At 38.7% G+C, this 10,027-nt stretch overlaps 1 protein-coding gene across 1 annotated transcript; it reads left to right on the top strand.

Annotated features, from left to right (window-relative positions):
* Positions 1-5,112: 5,112 nt before the first annotated feature.
* LOC120537563 (polyubiquitin-like) lies at positions 5,113-5,830 on the top strand. The gene has a single exon (XM_039766593.1). The coding sequence runs from the start codon at positions 5,141-5,143 to the stop codon at positions 5,828-5,830; it is 690 nt and encodes a 229-aa protein (XP_039622527.1). The 5' UTR covers positions 5,113-5,140.
* The last annotated feature ends 4,197 nt before the right edge of the window (positions 5,831-10,027 follow it).

Here is a 10,027-nt window from a genome sequence, read left to right as displayed (position 1 = left end):
TACCATAACCTTGGAGATTCCGGGGATTAATTACACAACATTGGGAAGTCACGCTTTTAGCCAAAGGGCCCGAAGTTGTAGAACAATCTGTCTGCTTGTGTTACGATGGATACCTCAGTGTGAACACTCACTGTAGAGCTGTTCTTATTATACCTCTTTATTAGTAATTTGTACAAAAATATTAGCATTAGTCTGTATGAAATGTGACTCTTCTGTGTTCTGCTTCTCATTTCAGTATCCCGCTGTGTTACCACGGCTGTACTGCCAACTCCTGCCAATGGGAAAGACATCAAAAACCCGAGAGCCTTGGAGTCCAAAGATGATGGGATTCTGTCTTCCGTCTGAGCATTTAAAACCTACACGTTATTTTAAAACACACAACAGGAAGTAGACAGCATAACTGCAACTAAGACTTTTAAAACCTAATGTGGACCCAAAATGGTTTATTTTATTCAGGAATTCTCCTGAATGAAAGAAATGTTTGTTTCCATATTCTCCATTGTCAAATTATTTGACAACTATGGTGATAAATGTCATGTCTCTGGTTAGAAAAACGTGGTCCCTGCCTAAATAAGGAATGGTTGCTCAGAGTTAAAGTATCTGCACTGGTATCTGTAATGTTGTTGGTTCAATTCCCATTATTGCTCCAGGGGCACTGTATATTTGGCTGAATCATGCAAAAAGACAATTTCACCTTGGGGATAAACAAAGTATGTCAAAAAACAAACATTCAGCGGTTGTTTTTTATACAGAGATTGCACTCTGGTGTCATTTGATAGTTTCTAAGAATAATAAAGGAAGGCTTTCACCCTCATTGCTCCACAATTTATTTCAGCAGGTGGTAATGCACCTTCATAAAGTAGATTCAGGAGAATTCTTTCAACTTAATGGTGAATTGTGTATTGAGGACACCAGTGAAAATTAAGGGGGATTGACACTTAGGACTGAAGTCAGGAAGTTTACTGGAAAAGTTTCCCACCATTAAAAGGCTTTACTTGCAGCACTTGTGTCCAGACCCCATCTCTGTCAGGTGTTTAGGGAGCTGGAGTGCCCCATGGTGGCCTCATAACACAGATAAAAAGATCTAAAAAAAAATGAATGAACACCAGCCAGGGAATGAATCCTGGCTGAAATATAGCTTGGCAGGTGAAACAGAGAGCAATATATTAATAGATTTTGCAATTCAGTTGAGTTAAAGTTTATTATATTCCTTGTTCTTTTTTTGTTGAGCCTGGGTGCAGGTCCTCCTAACACCACAACTGGGGGGCTGACCTCAGCCTTATATAAGTTGGTGGTTAGCACAGTACTATACATAATTTTCTTGGAGACACTTTAATGTCCCGTAAGACAAGGCAATGACGCTCTAGCATGTAGATCTCATCCCTCTACTTGTTTTTTTTTGCCACATGTTCTGATCATCCTTGTTTACACGGTACTTTAGAGTGTTACTGATGTTTTACCACAGTGTAGGAGGTAAGGTCAAGGTAAACTTGTTTTATCCGTCCATCCATCCATCCATCTTCAAATAGTCTAAACCTTACTCATGGTGATGGAGGACTAGAACCTACAGTATTTTAGAAGTAATGGACACAAGGCAGAAACCAGTTCTGTTCCTCTTGTGTATTATAACTGATTAACAAACAGAAAAAATAAATAAATTAAGATTGATTAAAATTCTATCTACTCACCCATATTTTTCTCAGTGCCCACTTTTCCATTGCAGTGTCATGGGAAACTAGAATATGTGCAGTCAAAATGGTTACTGGCAGGAAGTAAACCTTGATGGGTTGCTATTCAGCTGCACAGAATTTGAATGAGTGAACTGGAGCCCTGGAGTTTGAGGCGGCACCTCTAACCACTGTGCCAATAACCCAACCCATATGTAGCCAACAACTTGGAATTATTTTTATATTTGTTCTCCTAGTAATAATGCAATAAAAAAACTATATTGTTAAATATGTTATATACACTATTGACATATATAGCACAGAATTTTAGAAACAAAACAAAGCACTAAGGCAGAAAACGTCTGTTATTTAGAAGTACCCTTGATATGGGCATTGATGAAATTCTTAGCTCCTTGCTTTAAGTGTTCCCTTCAGCTCCTGTTCCAGGTATGTTGCCACATTAATCAACTGTTTTACCAGTCTAAAGAGTTCTCTACGACTACTGGTCTCTTCCTGTCATGACTAAAACTGCACAAGGTGTTTAGTGTGCTCCTGGACACCAATACACATTGGGCTTTACACTGGTTGGCTGATTCACAAAACCCTTTTAGCCATCAAACTCTACTGTAAACATCAAATGGCTAAAAAATGCAAAACACATGAAAGAAAAAATGCTACCCTTGTGCTTACTGGGAACTTTAGGACCAAACTATTGAAGAGATCTGCTGGGGGGTGCTTAGGAGATACTGCCTCCAAACACAAACACACTGCAGTATAATAGCCCCATGTGAGGTTGGGATGAGTCTGAGGTGCACTAGAAAGCCACTGGACAGATGTGTGGATGCCTCAGTCCTGTCATGACGGAGTCAAGTAAGGATGACTTTTATTATATGTATAGAACTTCTCACCATTAAAACACTGCAGGGCACTATTGTGCAAGAATTTTAAAAGACTTTTTAATTAGTATATAAAAAAAGAGATTTAAAAGCCATTTTAGATTTGTGTATTTCTGAAAGGTGTGTTGAGTAGCAATAAGAAATTTATTAGTGTATAAAAATAATATGTAAAAAAATAAAGGAATGTATTGTATAAGCCTTTTTAATTTGTTAATGTTGAGGTGAACAAAAAGAAACATAAATATCTGCACATATACTATGAAAGTGAATAAAATATGCCATTTAACATTTGCAGTGGCATGCTGAATAATAATAAGCAGCATACACTTTTATATATTTTTATATTATTATTATTATTATTATATTTTTTATCATATGTGGACATACCAAGATTTGATCTTCATTTTAACAGTATGTTTAAATAAAGGTGATGTAAATGGAAAAAAAAAAAAACTATTTAACAGAAGTTGAAAAGATATACCCTTTTTTTTTGTCTGTGGAAAAAGTAAGCCCACCCTTGATTCTAATAGCTGGTGTTGGCCCCCTCAAGTAGGCATTTCCTAAAATATGTCTACCAGTCTGTCCAGTCTGTCACATTGACTGGGAGGAGGTCTTTTTTTCCTCCATACAGAATTACTTCAGCTGGGGATGTTTTGAATGCACAGCCGTTTCAAGTCTGTGTAGGATTCAGATCTGGGCGTTGACGTAGTCATTCCAGAACCCTCCTTTTCCTTCTTTTCAGCCATTCCTTGGGGGATTTACTGGTATTTTTAGGATCACTGTCATGTTGCAAGGTCAACTTTCAATTGAGCTTCAATCTTCTGACAGATATTCTGACATACTAAGCATCCTCTGGTACAATGAGGAATTAATAGTGTATTCGATGGGATGATGCACTTACCCAGGCCTTGTGGCAGCAAATTTCCACCACTTTGCTTCATGTTTGATATGATGTACTTCTGGTCAAATGCTGTCTGGTTTTTGCCAAAAATGTCTTTTGGTACCGTTGTTAAATACATTTTGTCTTTGCTTCATCAGTTCAGAGAACATTACTTCAGATGTTCTGCTCTTTGCCTAGGTGTTTATATGCAAATGTTACTCTTTTCTTGATGTTCTTTCTGGACAGCAAAGGTTTTCTCCTGGCAACTCTCCCATGTAGATCTAATTCATACAGCCTCTTTCTCATGCACTGTTACATCAACAGTGGAAAGAGCTACCTGTAGGTCCCATTAGGAAACTTCTTTCAACCTCTTGCTGGCGTGGTCTGACCTGGAAAAGTTGTCAGTAGCTTAATGTGCAGATGATCTTCCAGGCATTACAACAGTTAATTTTCAATTTTTCTGGAGATCATTTTAAATCCCTTTCCATACTCATATTCATCTTCTTTCTGAAGGCCTTAGAGAACTGTTTCAATCTTGGCATGGTGAAATCTTAAAAACTACAAAGGGCAAACATAACAAAATTCATAAGGTTCAAATAAAATACACTCAGACAAAATCCTATCTAATAAAGTTTTAATCCTTTGCACCTCTATCTAATTTTAGGTATTTAAGGTAGTGATACATAGGAGTGTAGGGGTGAACTTACCTTTTCGATATGGGAAAATTAGATTTATTTTTATTTAAATTACGTAATAGCTACAACATGTAAATGTTGCATGATGCTTGTTATATCATATCACCTTTACCTATAGATACTGTTTAAATAAAAAATATTAAAATGATATAAGTAAGCTAATATATTTGCCACTAAAGTTTCTGTTTTGAATTTAAATATAAAAATATTTTATTAGTATCTTAACAGCATGTACTATGTTGACTCACATATGTATCTTTTTCCTGTTATCTAATGATATCGCATTTTTAAAATGTGCAGAGTGCAAGGGATTGGCTGAATAAACTCTGCTGAGATGTATTCACAGTTAAATTATCCTGTGTGGCTGCCAGGGAGCACACCAGCCACCCAGCCCCAACACAGACAGACTCCAGGCACAAGTCTCTGGAACACACATATTTTATTTCCCAGTGGCAAAGTGCCCCTTGCTCCCCACAGCAGCGAAGCACAATATCAGCCCAAAATACAGTAAACCAACACTTTCCTTCTTCCTTTTCTCTTCCTTTCATGGAGCCCTGCAGGAATCCAAGGTGCTGCTGCAACCCAGGGGGGCTCCAGGGGAGGCCGTGCCCCGTGCATGTTTGTTCCCATAGTCCTTCCAGTTCATTGGCCACCTGGCTGGAAAAGGGCTATGGCCGTCCGCCACACCTGATAATATGATTACATTTTCTTTTTTTATTTATTGGCCATATGCCACATGCAACCTTGGAAATGGTTGAAATCAGGAAAGATTAGCAACATGAATAGTTCAATATAAAATACAAATGAAATGAAAATAGATTTGTGTCCAGATAGTGTTATTATCATATAGGGCTATGGACCTCACAAGCTGCCCACAATGCATGCTCTCTCCTTTATATGGACAGGATTGAGGCATTCAAATTTCTGGCGCCTTGAGTGAATTTAGTTTAAGTTTATTAAACTGAGTATCTGACTTTCTTGTTGTTCATTACAGATTGAAGCATGCAAATCTTTGTGAAAACTCTAACAGGCAAGACCATCACCTTAGAAGCAGAGCCAGACGATACCGTTGAGAACGTGAAGGCCAAACTCCAGGACAAAGAAGGTATTCCTTTGAACCAGCAGAGGCTGATCTTTGCCGGCAAACAGCTGGAAGCTGGTCACACACTTGCTGACTACAACATCCAAAAGGAGTCCACTCTTCACCTGGTCCTGAGACTCCGGGGCGGCATGCAGATTTTTGTGAAAACACTGACCGGCAAGACCATCACCCTAGAGGTGGAACCTAGTGACACCACAGAGAATCTGAAGGCTAAACTGCAAGACAAGGAAGGCATTCCTCCTGACCAGCAAAGGTTGATCTTTGCTGGTAAGCAGTTGGAAAATGGCCGCACCTTGTCTGATTACAACATTCAGAAAGAGTCCACTCTTCACTTGGTACTGCGTCTTAGGGGTGGCATGCAGATCTTTGTAAAAACCCTGACAGGCAAGACCATCACTCTGGAAGTTGAGCCCAGTGACACAATTGAGAACGTGAAAGCTAAAATCCAAGACAAAGAAGGCATTCCACCAGATCAACAGAGACTCATCTTTGCTGGCAAACAGTTGGAAGAAGGCCGTACGCTGTCTGACTACAACATCCAGAAGGAGTCCACACTGCATTTAGTCCTGAGGTTAAGGGGAGGGTACTGATGCTCTGCTTTTCAGAGATCCCTGCACTCAAAACCCTCAACAAATTAGCAGGACACTTTGTGTTTTTGCATTCTGAAGCAGTGAACAAGAAGAGGAAACAAAAACAAGCTGCATGGCCAACTTATTTCCAATAGGTGCTATATCAAAGTCTGATGCTTAGTTGTAGAAGGGGATCATATGAAAAGCAGAGCAAGTTACACTGGCTAGTTTAACTTGAAGTTCCTTTTTTAGTCAAGTGAATGTCTCCATTTTTTAATTTTTTAACATTGTCTAATTTTTCTTGTAATTATTGAACATATGCTGGGTGGCAGAGACTGCTACCTCATAGATCCTGTACCTTGGATTCAAACTCCATACTTAGTCACTGGCTTTGAAGAGTTTACACATTCTTGTTGTGTCACTATGGGTTATAGACCAGGTGTGCTGGTTTCTGCCACAATACCTGCAGAAATTATTAATTTGAAATTTTTAATTGGCCCCTGAGTGAGTGTAATTATGAGAGAGTTTGAGCTGTGATGTACTGGCATCACAACAAGGGCTGCTTCATACCTTGTGCCTGGTGCTGATGGGGATAAGCATCAAACTGCCATAACCCTGAACTCGAGTCAGATTGAAAATGTTGTGTTATGGAGAGCCACGGAAGGCTTATGCATATCATCCTTATCCTTCTCCTTTAAACATGCTAAGGCAGGGCCATTTAGATCCAGTCCTGGCTGCATTTCATAATTAGTAGGCAGACCTAGCAGAAAATGAAATTTGGTATTTAATTATATGGCTTGTTACTGCTTTCATTCTTCCAAGACAGACTTTTATCATAATATAGATTTTTATTTTCTGAGAACATTACCCAAATATTGAACAGATTTTTTTTACCTCTTGGTCCTTCCCTTCTCTCTCATTTATTTCAAAACATTTTATTAGCACAGATATTTTATGATCCATTTACGCTGGTCTAAAGAGAAGCACATTAGATGAAGAGCTGGATGTTCCTTTATCATTTGCACATCATTATTAATGTATGTCCAGCTTACAAGACAGTCAATAATGAATACTTTAATGTAGCAGGTTAAAACTAAAATAGGCAGTTAAGGGTTCTGAATTGTAATAAGTGAATTATCTAAAAATAAGAACAAAAAACATATTGGCTTAGTTATAAACAAATAGGCTCTAATTAAAAATTTGGTAAAAGCAGAGCTGAGTAAACCTGTGCTAAGAGTATGAGTGGTAAGGTATATTCTCAGTTACTTGGTAACACAGTAATGTGTTGTAGTAAATGATTCCAAATGTCATATGGTGTGTATATGATTAGCAGGCACCATTATTTAAATGGCCACAAGAAACTGAGTGAAAGCCACTTTGTCCAGTTCACACCACAGTGCAAGCTGGCCTTTCTTGGTGTGAATGAGTGGATTCTACATTGAATTGGTGGTCCCTCTCCAGGGTTAGCTCATGCCTTGCAACCTAACTTACCATTGAGCCACAACTGGATTAAGCAGCTTTACTAAATATCATTTTATATGCTCTGGAAAACTAACTTAATATTTGAACTACAATTGAGTATACCAGCTAGTTTAAGATGAGTCATGGTGGTGGAAAATCTGTGAAAAGGTGAGTGTCTAAAATATAAAATGAAGCCTCAGCCCACCAACCCACCAAGTTGACGTCAGAAAAAAAAAGATCTTTATTAGTGTGGACATTTTTAGGATAGTTAATCATAATTTCCACTTCTTTTACAGTAAAAAGGTGATGTACATTTGAAGCCAACAGTAATAGATATGCTAGTGTCAGAATTAATTTCTTGCATCCTGATTTGATTATTTTAATGGACATCAGTTTGCTGGAATATTAACATATGCATAATACTAAGGTGTGCTGTATTAAGCACATTACTGGAACATTTTCAGTTAATTTACAGGTTTCGGCTTTAACAGAATTGCATAGGAAGTAGTTTTGTCCAAGGTGGGGTATAACCTAAACTCCATATATTTCACTTTATTAAATTCTGTTTTTTTTTTATCCATCCATCCATTATCCAACCTGCTATATCGTAACCACAGGGTCACAGGGGTCTGCTGGAGCCAATCCCATCCAACACAGGGCGCAAGGCAGGAAACAAACCCCGGGCAGGGCGCCAGCCCACCGCAGTCCACCTTTCCAGAGTTTTGATATTTGCTTCAAATGGAATTCCAAGTGTAGTGGCTAGGATTTTGAGGTATTTCATTGCACACTTTTCGCCAAGTGCATCCTTTGCCCAGATTAGATTAGATTATACTTTCTTTATACCCAGGGAAAATGAAGCTCAACACAGACAGAAATGCCTCCAGTGTATTGTTGCCTTCCTTCTGCTTCTGGCCACTCCCATCTGTACTTGTTGCTAAGAAACATTTATGGTGCAGCACACCATTACAAAAGGTCAGGGGGCATAAACTGGGGAACTTAAATGGTGCTTGGCTCAAGCATTGGGTGTTTATAATTTTGCAGCATTTTGTCATTTTAGCATTTTGACATATTTTTGTTGTCTTATTTTTCCAAACTAGTTTAGATTGTTCTTTTGTATAGATTTCCTGTTTTTTGTGTCATTTCTTTTGGATATGGCCGCTGTATTCTTCTGCTATACCATGATTGATGTCTTGTTTTTTTTTGGGTTACAAACATTGTCTGTACTCTTTCACCATGTATTCTGCATTGTTGGCTGCCCTGGATGCAGACAGTTGAGTTTTATGAGGTGGTAATAATAATAATAATAATTATTTGCATTTATATAGCGCTGTTCTCACTACTCAAAGTGCTCAGCAATTGCAGGTTAAGGGCCTTGCTTAAGGCCTTCCGATTGCCAGTGCAGATCCCTAGCCTCAAATCCACCACTCCGCCACAACGCTTGTGTCCCTGCGAGCCCCTGTGCTCTGTCTGAGTGTTTTGGCAGTGGTGTGGTCTTTAACTCTTTAAATCCTTTTCTGCTACTGGGGGGGCAGGCACTGAGTGGCTGTGCTGCCTGTGCTTTCACCCTGTGGGTACATCTGGACAGCCTCTGTATAACAATGATATATCCATTACAGTGAAAGGTGGAACTACAATGGACCTTGCTTTGATTGGGTGCACAAAAAATAGAGAAATAGGGTGAGGCCTTGGGAAAGTCCCATAAACCAGGCCAGGGTCTACCCTAGCCTACCCAGAAATAGGCCTCACCTCAAATAGCCTGACCCCAAACTCCCAAGGGAAAGGAAATTGTTAAATAGAATATTGGCTTGAGAAAAACTCAAGATAGGGATATTTATAAATTAAAATATTAAAGTAAAAAAATGAACAAAAATTGCAAAAGGGCAAAAGAAAAGAAATAAGTGCCTGAAAGGCAATCCAAAGCAAATAAGTTGTAATACATACACATTTGCAAAAACCAAAAACAGAAGCAAAAAAAAAAAAAAATCCACAAAACAAGATACATTAAAAGAAAATGGAAATATTACAATAGCCTCCTCAATGCTCTACTGCTGGATCCTCTTCTTTGGTACAATACATAAGCAGAGAGAGGTCTCAGGAGCAGAGATGTAAGGGTGGGCCTGCCTCTTGGGGTACCACCTATAGAACACATGGAATAGAAAAGAACATAAAAGAATACCCTGACACTAAAAAATAAACAGAGCAATAATAACAAAAAACATAATAACAATTAAGATATGAAAAATATGAATCATTTACACTGCGGTGGGCTGGCGCCCTGCCTGGGGTTTGTTTCCTGCCTTGCACCCTGTGTTAGCTGGGATTGGCTCCAGCAAACCCCCGTGACCCTGTAGTTAGGATATAGCGGGTTGGATAATGGATGGGTGGATATCATTTACAATGAACAAAGGAAAAAAACATTAGCCAGAAACGAAACTTTGACTGTAACATAGCAAGATCTGTGATGGGGTCTCACTTGGGACCTTTTAATCAATATGATAAAATGTCTTGTATGTAAAGGTCTACAAGATTTTAGCAGTTTAGATTATTATTGAATTTACTTGCAGCACTTACTATTAAATCAGTGGTATTGAACTTGTACCTGAGCCCATTCTGACAAGCTGATTGGCCTTAAATGGTGAGTGGCTAGTAATACATTGAAGAAGCTGACAGAACTTATCTCATCTGGACTGATGGTAGTGTAGAATTCAGTAGTAAAAAAGGGGGTGCGCAAAAATGTTTACTTTTGTTTTGGTGGTC

This window comes from Polypterus senegalus, chromosome 10 (assembly GCF_016835505.1).
Source record: "Polypterus senegalus isolate Bchr_013 chromosome 10, ASM1683550v1, whole genome shotgun sequence".
Lineage (NCBI taxonomy): Eukaryota > Metazoa > Chordata > Cladistia > Polypteriformes > Polypteridae > Polypterus > Polypterus senegalus.
Note: the sequence above shows the minus strand (reverse complement) of the source record. Positions and strands in the feature narration are given on the sequence as shown.

Coding starts and splice junctions, on each gene's coding strand:
- LOC120537563 (XM_039766593.1), top strand. CDS start 5,141: ATGCAAATCTTTGTGAAAACTCTAACAGGCAAGACCATCACCTTAGAA.